Genomic DNA, 17,162 nt, shown 5'->3' on the forward strand with positions numbered 1-17,162 from the left:
GCCAGGCCACGAGGCGTAATAACATCTACTCGGACACGGCCTCCATTGCCAGTTACTCGCGCAGCGAGTATGGGCCGGTGCGAAACTACGGATTGAACAACAGCTTGGGTAGGTTATAAGATCCTTGCTAGAGTCACTGTTATTCTAGGCATGAGTGCATCAAGTAACTTACCCCCAATCTCCACCAACATTCATTTTAGCCAACATTCCACGCATCATCTCAGCCTCCTATGCGGGCAGTGAGGTGGGCGAGTTCGATATCTATGCTCCGTACAGCTATTACGGCAGCGAGGCGGGCGGCGATGTGGCCACGGACATCAACGACAGCGTCTGGGGCATGCCACAGGTGAATTCAGTCTTAAGCCTAGTTCCAAGGCATAAACTTATTTCAAACGTGTATTGCAGGCTAACAAGAACCGCAGCAAGGCCACGAATCGTTTGCGCATGCGCAAGGGACGCAGTGTGGTGCACAAGACTATTGAGGATAACTACACCGCCGTGGTGGTGGCCAATCACGAGGCCCTCGCCCAGGTGCTAGACCAGGTGAGGTTTTGCTTACTTGTAATTTATGACAGCTTAACTAACATTCAGTACGGATTATATTCCTCCCCAGCTTCAGCAAACTCCAGTGGTGCCGGCAGCCTTGCGTCCTCTGGCCAATGCCATCAACTTGCGCTACGAGGACTTCACCATTTTGGAGGGAACCCAAGCCTTTGTGGTGGGCAAGAAGGCCTTCCATGCCGCCCTGTGGAGCTCTTCGCCGGTGACCTTGGCCCTGTCGGCCGACTGCAACCAACTGGGCGGCGTGGCTGGTGAGCTCAGCCAGCTGTCGGGCGGAGTGAGCGACGTGCTCAACCCGGTGACCGAATTCTGTGACCTGGTGCCCAGCTATCAACTGCCGCTGATGCCCTCGACGGAGGTGACCCTGTTGCAGGCCACCATCTCGGTGTTGCCCAGACTGCAGCTGGAGACCCTCCAATCGATCGGATCAATACTCAAGGGCAAGTCGCAGGTTCTGGACAAGAGCAACTTCAATTTCCGCGGCTCCATTCCAAATCTCAGTGGCCTGAAGGACGGAAATGGCTCGATTGCTGGGAATCTAAGGAATGTAGTCTCGGTGCAGAATCTAAGTACCCTGAACGAGGAATCCTCGGCCACCTCGATGAGCGCAGAAGATGGTTCGACCAATGCAAATGCCATGCCTGCATTCGATGATGTGATGACGCGGGAGGTGGCCTTCATCATGCTGCAACTGGTCAACGGAATGAAGAACCTGCAGGCCAAGGCGATCGAGGAGACTCCGCTTAGTCTGTCCAATGTGGTGCTGTCGAAGGACATGGACAACAAGGACGCCCAGGCACGACTCTGTGTGCTGCAAGGGTGAGTAGAGATCAACCATTTTGTATAACCAATATGCATATCTTACTAATAATCCTTTTGCCAACGCAGAAACAACAATGACGACGACGAACCCATGGGTACGCTATGCAAATGCGCCCACTCAGCCTTGACCGACATGCTGCCCGCCACAAAGATCACGCCCATCCTGGCGGACATACTCCAGCAGGAGCGAGCCGAGTCCCTGTCCAAGGCGAAGGCCGTGCTGGAGTTCGTGCTGTGGGGTCCCTCGGATGTGGCGCTCACCGGCTCCGTTAAGGAACGGGAGCTAGCCCTCCAGCGCTGGTTGGATTTGGAGAGGGCCACCGTCCTCCACGGATTGGTGCGAACCCGGGTGGAGCTGACCGTTTACGACGAGTGTCATTTGATGTTCCTCGTCCGCTCCACGGCCAAGATGATGAACGATGCGGCAAAGATCGTGTGCAACTACCAGCAGATGAATGGATCTACCAGCCAGGATTAGTTCCACTCAGTCTGCTAGTTAAACCTGCTCAATGCTAAAGGAATTATCTTTTAAATACTATACGAAACTGTCATAGACACTTAGTCCTTAGAGTCAACGAATAATATCTTCTGAATCGCTACATAAAAACATACTATACGTATATACATACATATCTATATCTTTGCCCAGCGTGCCAAATTGTTTCGCGCGGAAATTGTCATGTAAAAATATGCTTATCGTTTGCAAACGCAAACGATTTGTGCAACTTTAATTTATTAGTAATCTATTGTTAAGTCATTAATCTAAACGAATATTTATATATCACTATTCGAGGTCGAAAATTTGTATACATTACGAGATGGCAACTGTGTACTATCTGTAAGTATGCCAACAATTTGATTAGCAAAACTAAACTTTTTGGTGTTTGAACAAATACATACATATATGGTAAACATAAATGAAATAAAGTCTAAATAAATAAATGGAAAACCAAAATCACAACTCTTACTATTCACAATCAAGGTGTAAAATATTCCGCATCAAAAGAAAACGTTCCCCATTCAATAGTGATCGAAATTTCACATTTTCTTATGCAATGCTTGTAAACTTAAATTTTGCACTTGTAAACTGTTTGTCGGCTGAATTTGCTGATTAGATAAAATATTCGCACCAAAACTCACTCTTTTCAGCCGAACTATATTTTTGAACCTATGCCAATAAATTAGACCTCCAATCCTATCAGCGATAATACTTATTCGTGATTAGAATAACTTTGGGTATATTGGATTGTATGCTTTAATGTACATGATTGGTGGTCGATATTTATTACACATAAATTATACTTTTCAACCTTTCCTTTTATTTTTCACCAACATGTAATGCATAGGGAAATAGTTCATATTTATTAAATAAAAAACAAGAAAAGAAGCGGTATACTGTAGTCGGTACTAAAGTCGAAATACCAAATATGTATCTTTTAATGACCGAATGTTTGCCATATATTTTCGTTAGCAATTCTCAAATACACGCGAACCTGTTTGTTGCTCTCTCTCACAAAGTATCTTTCAGATTGTTGTTTTCCTCAAGTGTATCAGTAAAGCTCGCCCGGCCCGCGAAAATATAAAGCTTATAACAAACGCCTGGTACGAATAGTTTCACTTTGACCGCCAGCGAGCCAGTGAGCAAAATGTTGAAAGGGCGTGCCGCGCTAAATATTCTTCAGTCGCAAAAAGCCAGCGTCTTTTCTGCAAGTCAACAGGTAAACAATTTACGAACAACTTTAAATGAGAAATACCTAGTTATACTTGGATCATGTTTCAGCGTTGGCAGACAAATGTGGCAGCACCTGAGATCAGAAGCGATCCGGAATGGCTGCAGGCCAAACCGTTCGAAGAGATTCCGAAAGCAAATATGTTGTCTTTTTTCGCGAAAATCGCACTGCCCGGTGGGAAATACAAGAACTTGGAGTTGACGGAAATGTTTGACGCCTTGCGCCAGGAGTACGGAAACATATTCTATTTGTCCGGAATGTTGAGAAGTAATGCCTTTGTAATGACCCATAATCCAAAGGACTTTGAGGCGGTTTTCCGCAATGAAGGTGTGTGGCCATTCAGACCGGGCAGTGATATACTGCGCTATCATCGAACGGTTTACAGAAAAGACTTCTTCGATGGAGTTCAAGGAATCATTCCCTCGCAGGGAAAGTCCTGGGGAGATTTTCGGTCCATTGTGAATCCCGTTTTAATGCAGCCCAAAAATGTCAGGTTATACTTCAAAAAGATGGCGCAGGTTAACCAGGAATTTGTGGAACGGTAAGAATTTAAAACCCTTGCAACTTGATGTATTTAAATATTACATATTACTGTAGTATTAAAGAAATAAGAGATGCCACCACTCAGGAGGTTCCCGGCAATTTCTTGGAAACCATTAACCGCTGGACCCTAGAATCCGTATCCGTGGTGGCCCTGGATAAGCAGCTTGGTCTGCTTAAGGAATCGGGGAAGAACAGTGAAGCGACCAAGCTCTTCAAGCACCTGGATGACTTCTTCCTGTACACGGCCGATCTGGAGATAAAGCCCTCTCTCTGGAGATATTTCACAACACCACAGCTGAAGAAAATGCTCAAAACTTTGGATAGTCTTCAGGAAATTACTCTATCCTATGTGGACGAGGCGATCGAACGTTTAGAGAAGGAGGCCAATGAGGGTGTAGTACGTGCGGAAAACGAACAGAGTGTCCTTGAGAAACTACTGAAAGTTGACAAGAAAGTGGCCACCGTTATGGCCATGGATATGCTCATGGCGGGAGTGGATACTGTGAGTAAATATACAAATTTATAGAGCTTATAAAAGCGATAAATATATTTGATGCCACCCAGACTTCGAGCACCTTCACGGCGCTTTTGCTGTGCCTGGCCAAGAATCCGGAGAAGCAGGCCAAGCTCAGGGAGGAGGTGATGCAGGTGCTGCCCAACAAGGATTCCGAGTTCACTGAAGCATCCATAAAGAACGTTCCCTATCTGCGTGCCTGTATTAAGGAATCCCAGCGTATCTACCCTCTTACACTTGGAAATGCCCGTGGCCTAACTAGGGATTCTGTTATCAGTGGTTATCGGGTACCAGCTGGTACCTTTGTGTCCATGATTCCCATGAATTCACTCTACAGCGAGGAGTACTTCCCAAAACCTAGAGAGTTCCTGCCGGAGAGATGGCTACGAAACGCCAGCGACTCTGCAGGAAAGTGCCCGGCAAACGAGCTGAAGACCAAGAATCCTTTTGTATTCCTTCCCTTTGGATTTGGACCCCGGATGTGCGTGGGCAAACGCATCGTGGAATTGGAGCTGGAATTGGGTACCGCTCGTCTGATTCGCAACTTCAACGTGGAGTTTAACCATTCCACAAAGAATGCGTTCCGCTCCGCTCTGATCAACCTGCCCAATATACCACTCAAGTTTAAGTTTACAGATTTGCCCAACTAATAAGTTTTATATTGGGGCACGACTCAGATATTTTCTGTTGTGATAATACAAGTATTGATAATTTTTTAAAGTCTTTTCTTATGCACATGCAATGTTATTGTAATGAAAAGTAATTTAGTTCTTTTGTTTGAAATATTACAAAATAAAATGACATATTTAAAATAAAACTAAAGCGGAGATTTCGAAATTATATACCTCAATACGCTTAAGATGTAACTCTTCTAACCTCTCACTGTATGTATTTATTGATGAATATCTAAAGAGTATATAGCTACAACTTGTATATGTTACCCTATAAAGGAATTATTAATAGTCATGGTGACAATAATTTGCTGGCATTGACACTGACCGATATGAGCGGGGCAACCGCCTTGTTATACGGGTTTGTTATGGGTTTGTTGTTTTACAAAGTTATATAGCTCCGTTTAAACATATTTCTGTAACAGCTCGAATTTCAGTATTCTTGTCTATTGTATTTTGAAATATTAATAAAAATCACCTAACTCTTTGCTCACTCTCTGCAACTGGAACCTGTTTATAAGACAGTTCTCTAGGGGTCGCTATCTCTATGTTTGTGTGCTCTTATCATCCAATTAAGCAGCAAAGCTCTCGCGGCCTTAAAGCCATTAGAACGTATGTTCGGTTCACAGTTTTGTTTAGGCGGTGAGCGGGAGCAGTTCTAAACATCGCGAAAATGCTAAAAGTGCGCAGTGCTCTATCTTTAATTCAGTCGCAAAAAGCGCTTCTCTCGCTAGCCACTCAAATGGTAAATACATGTATAAATAAGTAAACTGGGAACAATCAGCCCGTTTATCGTCTTCATGTTATTAATTTGCTGTTGAATTGGTCAAGATACAAAGAACTCCATGAAATCTAAACCTATTTTTATACCCGTTACTCGTAGAGTAAAAGGGTATACTAGATTCGTTGAAAAGTATTCATTCAAATTTAGAAAATTCTTTATAGTTAAAAAAAAGAGATTAAGCATGCAGCTTCCACTAGCTGAGTAACGGGTATCTGATAATCGTGGAACTCGACTATGTCATTCTATTTTTGTATCTATAAAATCGATTTCCAGCGGTGGCAAACGAATGTGGCGACTGCAGAAGCTAGAGAGGATTCGGAATGGCTACAGGCTAAGCCATTCGATCAGATCCCGCGAGTCAATATGTGGGGATTGACAATGAAAATGTCCATGCCCGGTGGGAAATACAAGCACATGGAACTGATGGACATGTTTGAGGCCATGAGACAGGACTACGGCGACATATTCTTTATGCCAGGTATTATGGGTAACCCTCCATTCCTGAGCACCCACAATCCCGAGGACTTCGAGGTGGTATTTCGCAACGAGGGAGTGTGGCCCCATCGTCCAGGCAACTACACTTTGCTCTACCACCGCGAGGAGTACAGGAAGGACTTCTACCAGGGCGTCATGGGCATCATTCCCACGCAGGGAAAACCCTGGGGCGACTTCAGAACCGTCGTAAATCCCGTGCTTATGCAGCCCAAAAATGTGAGATTGTACTACAAGAAGATGTCGCAAGTCAACCAGGAGTTTGTTCGGCGGTATGAGACTCTAGCGAAAACTGTAAACTATATTCTTAAGAAAACCAATTTCCTCGACAGAATAACCGAACTGAGGGATCCTGTAACTCTGGAGGCTCCCGACGACTTCATAGACACCATCAACCGCTGGACCTTAGAATCCGTATCCGTGGTGGCCCTGGATAAGCAACTAGGGTTGCTCCAGAACTCGAATAAAGAAAGCGAGGCCCTCAAGCTTTTCCACTATCTGGATGAGTTCTTTGTAGTATCCGCTGATCTTGAAATGAAGCCGTCGCCATGGCGCTATTTTAAAACTCCCAAGTTGAAGCGATTGATGACAGCTTTGGATGGTATTCAGCAAGTAACTTTGGCCTACGTTGATGAGGCTATAGAACGGCTCGATAAGGAGGTCGCAGAGGGCGTGGTGCGTCCGGAGAATGAACAAAGTGTGCTCGAGAAACTGCTGAAAGTGGACAGAAAGGTGGCCACTGTTATGGCCATGGACATGCTAATGGCAGGAGTTGATACGGTGAGTTATTGGTATTATGATATTTAAGGCCGTAATTGAATTCAACAACGTGCATCCAGACTTCGAGCACCTTCACGGCGCTGTTGCTGTGCCTCGCCAAGAATCCCGAAAAGCAGGCCAAGCTCAGGGAGGAGGTAATGAAGGTGCTGCCCAACAAGGATTCCGAGTTCACTGAAGCATCGATGAAGAACGTTCCCTATCTGCGTGCCTGCATAAAGGAATCCCAGCGAGTCCGTCCCCTGATTGTGGGAAACGCTCGCGTCCTTTCAAGGGACGCTGTTCTCAGTGGATACCAAGTGCCAGCTGGAACTTACGTGTCCATCGTTCCTCTGAATGCCCTGACCAGGGATGAGTACTTTCCACAAGCGTCCGAATTCCTGCCGGAACGCTGGCTGCGAAGTCCCAAGGACTCGGATTCAAAGTGTCCGGCGAATGAACTCAAGTCAACGAATCCATTCGTATTCCTGCCCTTCGGATTTGGACCTCGGATGTGCGTGGGCAAACGTATCGTGGAAATGGAACTGGAATTGGGTACAGCTCGGCTGATTCGCAACTTCAACGTGGAGTTCAATTATCCCACGGAGAATGCATTCCGATCTGCACTGATCAATTTGCCAAACATTCCGCTCAAGTTCAAGTTCACCGATATACCAAGCTAAGCTAAATAAAATTTGGCAGAAGTAAAAGCGATTTGTTTATGGTCAAACTATAACTTTTGTGATACCCTTGAGCCAGTCTAAATAGTTCTAAGAACACAAGGCATCTTATGATAACAAGCCTGAAAGCACAAAATTATATTTAGGTGTCTTAAATTATAAAGTCAATGCCAGTGTATGTAAATAAATATAGTGTCTTAGCCAACCCATTACTAAATGAAACACACTCGTTCGTCTATACATTTAAAGCTATTTCATTTCCAGTTTAATACACATTCAAATATATATTGATGTATCTTTGTAGATGTATATGTATACGGATACTAGACCTTAGTACAGCATATGGTACATTTTTGGTAAACATTTTACAACAGTTTTACAGTTAAACAGCTCATGGATTCCGGTAAGAAAGAGGGCAGGTGCAGTAACCTTAACTGCATTGCGTACAATAGGATTTGGGTGTTTTCGTTTTCGTTTTCAACAATAAAATAGTTATCTAGCTTAGAGGGCAAAATGCTTGTAGAGAGTAAATATTCAATGGAAATTCCTTTGTTTCTTTTTATAATTTAAGGTATACATACATCGAGATTTACACATATATATTTGTCTTTAGTTATGCTTGTTCGTATTTTTTCTAATTTTGTTCATATCGGTTGGTCCAAATTGGATATTGAAACTTTAACGAATTGGTTCACTTGGTTTTATTCCTCTCTTGGATAATATAGTATATAGTGTATGTATAGAGAATAGTTTTTATATAGATGACTTGCAGAGTTGTTGAACTTTTGATTTTCTGTTTTATTGAAATTCTTTCATGTACTTAGGGTTAATAAATCTTGAATTTCACTAAGAATTTGTTTGGACTGGCTGTTCATTAAATGCAGTCCTAAGTTATAGATATGGAGAGGTTCTTCTTTAATGTACATGTACGGTTTGAAAACTTATTTGTTCTTTAAGTAGTTTATTCATGGTTGGCATGCTTAAGTATTCTCTTAGTAATCTTTCAGAAAAAACACCATTTACCAGTAAAAGCAAATGCCATCCCCAGCTCCCGTGCCAAAGAATCCCATCTTGTTCGCACACTTAGCTAGTTATACATATTTTATTGTACGCAACTCATGCTGGCAAACTGAATTTTTATGTTTATACTTTAATGCACAATCGATACGCGGGGACAGGCCCGAGAAGTACACATGGGGCAGCCTTGATATGTGGGTGCACGTTCAGTAGGTAGGTGGGGCCATAAACGCCGAGCAACAGGAAAGTGAAAACGAAGGAAAGCGGAGCCTGGCTTAAGTCCTAAGCCACATGTGTGATTGTTTCCCGTGTTCGTATCTGTTCCCAGGCCGATGTTTGCGGTGCGTGCGAGCGCAATAAAATTTAATTTGATGCAGGCCCCAACAACAGGGAGCCAGCCAAGCTTGCCAAACACACAACACAACACACAAAAAGCCGACGCCAGAAAGAAATGCGAATTTTTTCCCCGGCCCGCAGAACGTACGAGCGAAAACAAAACAACAGGGCACACAAAGCGCTGCATAGTTCTGGGCTGGAGAAATAAAACCACAAATGCGGGCGGGACGGAAGTGGTTACAACTCCATGAAAGGAGGATACAAATCCACCGCCAACCCTTCACCGCAGGCCCGTTTAGGCGGGCGGCTTAGAGCTTACGGCCGGCGGGCGACGGGCGACGGGCGTGGCAACGACATAACATGCAATAAAAATGCGGAGAGGCGGCGGTCCGCAAAGGACCCTGAGGATACGGATGTGGAAGCCCAGCCCCAGCCCCAGCCTGTCTCAGCATGGCCAAGGAATAGCTCAGTGGCTGTGTGAGTGTGGGATGTTAATTAGGTTTCGCTACACCGCTTTCAAACTCAATTTGAGGTGCTTTAAGCTGACCTTTGCTCGGTGGCACTTGACCTGCTTCGGATAGACACGCGCCAAGGCTCGGGCAGCCATAAATTTGAACCGACAAGGACATTAGACAGGCTAAGCGGCCACTCTTTTCCACCCATATATGCAAAACAGCAAATCAATTGTCGCGTCGCCTGCCACTGACACCAGCAGCAGTTGTTCAGGGCCACATCGTCCGGCAAATTGCTATTGCATGCAAAATTTCGCTTTTTCGAATTCCGGATTTAAAGCCCTCGCGTTCGGGGATTTAATTTCCAGTGCGACGGATCGATGCTTCATTAAATGTATAAGCATCATAAGCTCTGACACAAACATAAATCAAAATCGCTTATTGATGTCTGCGCAACACGCTGCGTATACTCGATGACATAAACGTGCCGGCAAACAAAGGAAGATAAGAAAGGCAGCCAAGGGAATGGCGAATACACACAAGTGACATCATTTCTCAGGACAACAAAAGGGAAATACACTAACTAATAAAAAAATAACAACAGGAGAATGGACTAATGGAGCGGTGCCACCTCAATTATGAATCGCGACCATAAATAGATAAACTGTGGCGGGAACTCAAACTCAAACTCAAACGGCAAGGAATAAGCGAATGTAAATGTCTGTCATCCACATTCCAGTACTCAATATGGACTATAACCTGCTCAATATTTGCGCACAAAGCCTGGCGTGCCCGGGTTCAGAACGCGGCAATAATGCGAGCTGGTCACGCAATAAGGATCCCGATCCAGATCGCCGCCCTCCTCGTCCTCGTCACCGGTGGCCAGTTGGTGGTGTTGATGCTGCGTCTGTGGCCTCCGGCGCATGGACAACGGTCATTGACGCTGTTGAGCGTTGCTGATGAACTCGCCGTGCTTTTGCACCTGGAAAAAGCATAAAAGTAAGTTTATTTCACATTTTTCATAAGGAATGCACATGGTTTGTGTGAATTGGTTTGGTTCATGGTGTAGAATTATTAAAAAGCAATCTTTGCATACATTGAGCAAAATACAAAACCAACTGTGGCTCTAATATGTGTTTCACATAGTAAAACCAAATGAATTCCACTGACTTTCGCAGTATTTGCACTGCTTTCATGCACATTTAAGCACGAAACGGACACGTGAGTTATTATGGCACTTATTCACTTACCACATCGGCCACGATGGGCTCCTCAATCTCGAGTCCTTGCAGCGTCTGCTCGCGAGTCAAATGCAGCTCGTAGGAATCTGTGGGCGTAACGAACACCACGCGATGCTTGCGTGTCTGCAGCACATTGGCAATGACCAGCTGGATGATGAGGCGGAAGAAATTAGAATTCGGATTAGGTGCTTCCTGGCCGGCTGCGAGTAAACTCACCTTGTGCTTGTATTTGTTGAGGCTGTCACGTGCCTTCACAATCAATAGGCTCTCGTCCGTTTCCAGCTTAAAGGACACCACAAAGGCGTGGGGGACCCACAGGCTGGCGAGGGGGGCCAGCATTTTTGGCACCAGCTGAAGCGAAATCGTCGGCGCTCCATCTCCTGATTGCATTTTGTGGGTGGGCTGAAAATCCGTTGACAGCGGTTAGTGTTTTAATGGAATGATGGGACCACGTTGCGTATACGCGATGTGATGTGAAGGCAGGGGATTGATGCGGTGGCTGGCTGGTTCGTTGCCCACAAAAGCCACCGCGGCAACATCCTCTTAAATGGAGAGGACGCACATACACAGTGCAGCACACACAGGCACTCGCACGCACACTCGGGCAGCAAAGTGTCCTTGCAAAATACACAGACAAACAGCGAAATGAAAGGCCAGGGCTGTCTTTCAGCTTCCCATCTTTTTTGTTGCCGCCACGTGGCATATGAATTACAACTAATTGAAAGCATAACTCAGCCGTAATGAGCTAACGGCAACGCCTGGCTGCACATCCTGGGCAAGGAAAGCCTTGCTTTTTAAAGCCTTGCTAAAAATATTCCGCATACGCCATGTGGGCTGCCAGCAACTTGTTGAGCGCTGTCTGTCTGTCCTCATTAACTGGGCAACGCCGTAAGCTGCTCTAAGCTGCTGACCAGCCTCATTTATCCGGCACACAAAAGCGGGCACAGCCGGACAATGCGGTCGGACAGACAAACGGACAGGCGGACGGACAGGCGGACGGACAGCCGGACGGACACGCCTAAGTAGCCGGGACATTGGGCGAGGAGAAATGAAAAATGTAGCTCAAGGCACTAAGTTGACAACGAAAAGCGAAAGGAAATACGAAGGATGGGAAATTTAAGGTTTTGGGCAAAGTTTGCGGGTCTGGCTCACTGGGAACTGCTACCAGCTGTTGACATTGAATTTGCTTTTCTTGCTTTTCCAGCTTTCCCGCTTCCCTCCCGAAGAATTCAACTACACTATGAACGTGCGTTGATGCGTGCTCTTGTAAAATCTTTTGATTTGATTTGCGGATTTCGGCACGTCGCCTTTCGTCCTGCTCTCGTTTTGCGTTTAGTTTACTCTTTTAATTTTGTTTTTACTGTTTGTTTTCACTTATTACGAGTACAATTTACTTTCGGCTTAACCAGTGTACATACCTCCCCGGGCCCTAAATAAGTTCAAATTGTAAAGCAAGTTGCCTTCTTCTCCGCTCCACTTGCCGTGCATAAATTTGTAAAGGCTTTTGGGCCATGTTTTCTGGAGGCGTGTGCGTCGCGATGATGCGATTGTGAAATTCAATTTTTAGTATCATCTTGCAGTAGAATATACAGTATACATATAAACTCAATTCTATGTATGTGAGCAGAGACAAACTTTGCCAATTGGCTTGGCAAACGTGTCTGGGCTGCGGTTTGACTTGTTAAAATTCAGTATGGGAGCTGACCTTGGCTTAAAGGCTAACAAGATGGCAGCCTGGTCTCTGGGAATGAGTTTTCAATTTTGCAGGAAACTCTGTCGACCAGCTAATGGGGGAAAATAGATTTTAGTTGCCTACTTTTGAGTAGCAAAGTAGGCAAAGCCCTTGAAACCGCTCGAAAAACCACTTGAGCGTGCTTTATTTTCAATGCATCGAGCTTGACTGCTTCTATTTATACATCGCCAAGAGGTTATTATGCAAATTCAAATCGATTGTGGGAAAATCGTATTGCCCCCGGGAAAGGCTGCGAGCAGCACTCAAAGATGATGCCAAATATGCGCATAAATTTGACTAGACACATGCATAAGCATCAACAGGCCATTTGTGCCATTTTCGGCATATTCCACATTTCACCCAAGGCAATGTGCCGTGAGAGTATCTAACAATTTAATCAAGCGAACGGACCATTTGTGGCCACAGCACACGTTCAGATAGACATGTTCATGCAGCGACCAAGTGGGCGAATGTCTTAAGCGAAAAAAGCGAGCGGAAAATGCACGGGCTGAGCGGAAACAAGGCGTAGGAAATGCCACGGCGATGCTCGGAATCGGAATCGAAATCAGGCTCACGTGGCTGTTGTGGCAAGGGAAACCTCTTCGTGCTTACCGAGCGTAGCATCCAGCAAGTGGAATACAGATTGTGGGAAAACATCAAGTCGATGGATTGCGTTTTTTGGTCTAGACGGATTTAAGTTGTGTTTTACAATGTTAAAAAAGTGAAATTAAAAGACGAAATTTACATATTTCCACCTCATTTGATCTGCCAAAGCTTTAAAACTTGCGAAACCTTAGGAAAATGACATAGAACCAACCAGGTTCCCCCAGGAATAAGGGTGCTATAACTTTGACCTCGACTGTGCACTCAAATAAAATGCATGTGGGATCGTATGCAAGTGCAAAACGGGCAGGTAAATAAGGGGGGCTGACATGCGGAGCCATTCACGCCCCACCAATGGACATTTGATGCACTTGAAAGCCTTTTGCTGCTGCGCCAACAAGTCAGCTGACAGACTGCGGAGGAAGGGCTCCGACAGGTAAACACCACCCACTCCACATGGCACACAGGGCCGGATGAAAGCGAGAGGTGAAAGGAGACTAGAAGAGAACTAGATGGGTGGAAGGTGTGGCAGGAATCAAGTGAAGCGCGGAGCAGAAACACGCTAAGAAGCAAAATTATGCAAATCAAATTATACGATGACAATGTTAAGGCTGCTGGCGGACAAGGCCACAAGGCCACAAGGGCAGCGTGAGTGACACTGACAGCCTGTGATAAGGCTCCTGGTAGCCAGCAGATGGAACTGGAGGAGCTGGCGGCGCTGGGGCAGCAGCAGCAGCAGCAGCCATAGTTGACTTAGCTCAGTCGAACGTCAATAATGTGGAGAGGAAATGTGTCACAGACCGGGGACTTGCACAGCGACCGGGAATCGGAAGGACCACCAGGCACAAGGGCGGCGAAAACAACTAGAGAAACACTGCGAGGAACTAGTACTTTGAAGTGCAGTACACATTCCATGCATCAGCGAAGTCATCATTTTGAGTGACTCTTTTGCAATGTCAACTAGAAGGTGTACAATCAGTATGCCTTGGCCTTGCTGGAAGTACCTAGTAATACATGCGAAGTTTTCCGCAGTGCAGCTTTGGGAATCGATAAAAACCAATTCCCACTCACTCATTCCGCACTCGTCGCAGTGAGGAGCGCAATCAATTACGAGATTTCCCACATGGCCGCCCACCCGCCTCATCCCCGCGTGGTCCGGAGTCTCAACTTACCATCATGTCCTCGGGTATGTAGAAATCGGATACGGCAGCTGCTAGGTAGAGCACGGCCCGCTCCTCGAAGGCGGCCAGGCACTCGCAGGCGGCGCGAAGCAGCCACATGTAGTCCACCACGCTGGTGAAGTTCACGTACAGGATCATCTGCGTTTCGCGGGCTATCTTGTACTTGGCCAGCACCGGAGCAAACACGTCCACCGAGTCCGGCTTGATGGCTATCGTCGAGCTCTGGCTGTTGTCCGCGATGTCCAGCATGTCGAAGAACTGCTGGCCGGTGAAGTGGCGCGTGAAGGGCTCCAGCGACTTGTGGCGGTGCATGAAAATCACGGCGTAGTCGTGGTCGAGGAAGTATTCCGCCGAGGCGGAGCCGCGCGTTCCAGCACTGAAATTGTCCACAAACCGCACCGTGTTGTGCTCCAGGGGAACTGTGGTGCCACCGGACTGGAATTGTAGAACAAATGAGCGTTGTATTAGAAAATTCGTGTCTGTTTAGGGTAATTATGGTATTTTTTCCTCAACTGCTATTTAATATTGTAATTTTAAAAGCTTTATTCTGTTTTCTCACCTCCATGTTCCCATTTAAGCTACTTTTTTAATTCTATACCATTTTCATGTCCAAGAACTGGGGTTAAATGGCCGTGGTGGCTATACCCGTGGTTACATAGACAGGACGTTCCTTACTCTTGATCAGGACCACCTGCCATGTCTGTAAATTGTCCATTGTCCATCTGTCCGTATTTCTGTCCGTATGACCGCGTTGATCTCGGTAAATACCAACGATAGAAGGTTTAGATTAAACATTAAGATCATAGGGATGCCTAGGATTTTCCGATTTCCCTAGCCGATTTTTATCTTTATTAAATTATTAAGTATTTATTTCCTAATGAGGAAAAGAGGAATGTTCTCTCTCATTTTATTGTGCCCTAAGCGAGGGAGTGATAACTTTGTATGTATTTTCTCGCCTTGAACACAACAATAGTTTTGTTAAAATCATTACAATAACTCTTAATAAAACAAATGCAGAATACCAAAGTCCCTTTCATGTGAAATCCAATGGCTTCGAACAAGTCGGCAACATTTAGCAGAATTTAGATATTCAAATCAGGCAGATAAATCCGCACGCTAGCCATAAATCTTATAAAGAGAAACGAATGTGCCTCGTTGCTAACTATTTGCGTAAATCATATTCGGATTAGGCTGCCCCAGCGAATAAACACCAGTTGACCCACATAAATTCATTTAACTTTGTGTATTAAGTCTTGCAGATATTTGCAAATATATTATTCATGCACTGCAGCTTTTTGGCATATAACATGTATACATTTTGATTATTGAAATTTAACTGAGATTAAATTTCTAAAATGTTAATTAAAAAACTACCAAAATAGGTGAACTTTGCTTTTTAACGAATGTATGTCACAAAAACCATTTGTATTGTGGTTTTTTTCATTCACAATTTGTTTATGCATTCCTAATGCCCCCTGCATGTGTTTAACCTTTTAGGCCTTTGTTCCAGCTAATTTAAATTCATTCACATGCACACTATACACATTTGTTTTAAATTGGTGGAGCTTTCACCAGCTTTGGCAGTTCATTAACGGAGCACAGTGGCTCCTAATCCGGATTGGGGTATCCCAGCTCACCGTGACGAGGACGATGCGGTTCTGGAGCTTGTTGTGCCGCTCGCAGAACTCCTTGAGCAGGGAGCGATTGTCCTCGAAGTCCGCGGGCGGCAGGTGCGTGTTGTAGAAGTCCTCCCAGTGCGTCATGTTGGCTTATCCTTTTCCCTTATGGGTTCTCTTTGTCGACCTCCTGCTAATTGGCCGCCAAACGGAAGCTCGAAAATGAACGGAAAGTTGCCCTTTTCCGCCGGAAACTATGCACTGCTAATTAATAAACACAGAATGTGCGAAATGGCAACCAAAATTAATTAACACACGCACTGCACTATTCGGCGTACTATATTAATTGATTGATTCGCTTTTGCTTTGCTTTGCACTTTCCGAAAAGCGAGGGGCGGAGTAGGCGGCAGGGGCGGGGCAGGGGCGGCGTGTGGTCCTGCTTATCAATGGAACTGTGGAGAGGGGCGCGCGCGAGGGAGAGCGGAACGGAGCGCTCTGAAAAACCGGAGAGAGAGCGAACGAAAATGCTGAAAAACGCAGCTGTGGAAATGCGATGCGATGTGCACGGCAGCGAGGTCCGCGGGATTCTGAACCGAAAATGCGATGGGCAGTTGGATGGCGGAGCGGGGCGGACGGGAATGCGGACAGGCGCACTCAATTCCGTATCTTTATTCGCACGAAACCTCGGGGTTCAAAGTGCAGGCCAAAAAACGCGTTGGGCAGGTAACAGCTGATTGCAGTGTTGGACAGGGAACGAATTAGGGCACCACGAACCGGTTCCGGCGCATGCTGCAAACTTGTTGCTTGCCAAGATTAAGTTTTAAACATATCGTTCAAACGAAGTTCTACTAATGCGTAATTTATCTGCTGAGCCTCGAAGACATTAACTTCTGCCTAGTTATCTGTCAGCTTGGAAGTGTTTTGGGTAAATAATTATATTTGTGAACTAGTTCGCTCGCTTATGCGCTTTCTGAGCAAAGTTGGCTGCGCTTTACATAGGATTTCAGTGTTGGTAGATATATAAAGGGCGCCGAATTCAACTTTAAATTTGAGCGTTAAAATGTGTGCGAAAGAATAAGTATTCAACATTTAAAGGGTATGGTAATTTAATTTAGGGTTAAGAAAGAATGATTAATTGCCCTAAAAATATAACCAAAATAAGTGTATGCAACCTGTTAACTCCAAAAATATCTTACTCTGCTGCAGTTTATTGGGTGTGTCATTCGTTCTTTGTGTGATTATTTTTGATTTAATTGCTTTCATTAAGTGCAAACAAGATGGGACTTGAAAAGACGAATATCCTATAAAGTTCAATATAAATCAAACACACCAAGATAACTGCTTTAGTTATTTTTAAATTATTTCTTCATTTAAGCATTTCAGTGCTTTGAAATCCGAAGAACAGTTGTGTAAATCATGAAGGATTGCTAA

General features: G+C 45.1%; 4 protein-coding genes across 4 annotated transcripts in view; 3 read left to right on the top strand and 1 right to left on the bottom strand.

Moving 5' to 3' along the window:
- The window catches only part of LOC6553810, a 39,345-nt gene extending 36,440 nt beyond the window's left edge, over positions 1-2,905 (top strand). Inside the window, exons 4-8 of the mRNA XM_001979531.3 lie at positions 1-108; positions 201-346; positions 406-543; positions 614-1,380; positions 1,450-2,905. The exon at positions 1-108 is cut by the window's left edge and continues 567 nt beyond it. Of these exons, the coding sequence (XP_001979567.1) occupies positions 1-108; positions 201-346; positions 406-543; positions 614-1,380; positions 1,450-1,861 (1,571 nt within the window). The 3' untranslated portion in view covers positions 1,862-2,905. The remainder of the gene's footprint in view (positions 109-200; positions 347-405; positions 544-613; positions 1,381-1,449) is intronic.
- A 93-nt stretch (positions 2,906-2,998) lies between these two features.
- Positions 2,999-4,999, top strand: LOC6553809 (probable cytochrome P450 12a5, mitochondrial). Its single transcript, XM_001979530.3, has 4 exons — positions 2,999-3,101; positions 3,164-3,654; positions 3,711-4,158; positions 4,221-4,999. Exons 1-4 carry the CDS (start codon positions 3,030-3,032, stop codon positions 4,818-4,820), a joined length of 1,611 nt encoding a protein of 536 aa, XP_001979566.1. The 5' UTR covers positions 2,999-3,029; the 3' UTR covers positions 4,821-4,999.
- A 464-nt stretch (positions 5,000-5,463) lies between these two features.
- LOC6553808 (probable cytochrome P450 12a4, mitochondrial) lies at positions 5,464-7,868 on the top strand. The gene is made up of 4 exons (XM_001979529.3): positions 5,464-5,586; positions 5,899-6,389; positions 6,450-6,897; positions 6,957-7,868. The coding sequence occupies exons 1-4, from the start codon at positions 5,515-5,517 to the stop codon at positions 7,554-7,556; spliced, it is 1,611 nt and encodes a 536-aa protein (XP_001979565.1). The 5' UTR covers positions 5,464-5,514; the 3' UTR covers positions 7,557-7,868.
- On the bottom strand, positions 7,784-16,508 carry LOC6553807 (phosphopantothenate--cysteine ligase). The gene is made up of 5 exons (XM_001979528.3): positions 15,753-16,508; positions 14,107-14,550; positions 10,816-11,001; positions 10,609-10,746; positions 7,784-10,340 (listed from the first exon to the last, which is right to left on the bottom strand). The coding sequence occupies exons 1-5, from the start codon at positions 15,876-15,878 to the stop codon at positions 10,293-10,295; spliced, it is 942 nt and encodes a 313-aa protein (XP_001979564.3). The 5' UTR covers positions 15,879-16,508; the 3' UTR covers positions 7,784-10,292.
- Between the last annotated feature and the right edge of the window lie 654 nt (positions 16,509-17,162).

Source organism: Drosophila erecta, unplaced genomic scaffold (genome assembly GCF_003286155.1).
Source record: "Drosophila erecta strain 14021-0224.00,06,07 unplaced genomic scaffold, DereRS2 tig00000000-arrow-pilon, whole genome shotgun sequence".
In the NCBI taxonomy this organism is placed as follows: Eukaryota; Metazoa; Arthropoda; class Insecta; order Diptera; family Drosophilidae; genus Drosophila; species Drosophila erecta.

Coding starts and splice junctions, on each gene's coding strand:
- LOC6553807 (XM_001979528.3), bottom strand. CDS start 15,878: ATGACGCACTGGGAGGACTTCTACAACACGCACCTGCCGCCCGCGGAC. Junction 11,002..14,106: donor ACATACCCGAGGACATGATG/GTAAGTTGAGAC, acceptor ACGGATTTTCAG/CCCACCCACAAAATGCAATC. Junction 10,341..10,608: donor AGCCCATCGTGGCCGATGTG/GTAAGTGAATAA, acceptor TGCTTTTTCCAG/GTGCAAAAGCACGGCGAGTT.
- LOC6553808 (XM_001979529.3), top strand. CDS start 5,515: ATGCTAAAAGTGCGCAGTGCTCTATCTTTAATTCAGTCGCAAAAAGCG. Junction 6,390..6,449: donor AACCAGGAGTTTGTTCGGCG/GTATGAGACTCT, acceptor TTTCCTCGACAG/AATAACCGAACTGAGGGATC. Junction 6,898..6,956: donor TAATGGCAGGAGTTGATACG/GTGAGTTATTGG, acceptor ACGTGCATCCAG/ACTTCGAGCACCTTCACGGC.
- LOC6553809 (XM_001979530.3), top strand. CDS start 3,030: ATGTTGAAAGGGCGTGCCGCGCTAAATATTCTTCAGTCGCAAAAAGCC. Junction 3,102..3,163: donor TCTTTTCTGCAAGTCAACAG/GTAAACAATTTA, acceptor ATCATGTTTCAG/CGTTGGCAGACAAATGTGGC. Junction 3,655..3,710: donor AACCAGGAATTTGTGGAACG/GTAAGAATTTAA, acceptor ATATTACTGTAG/TATTAAAGAAATAAGAGATG.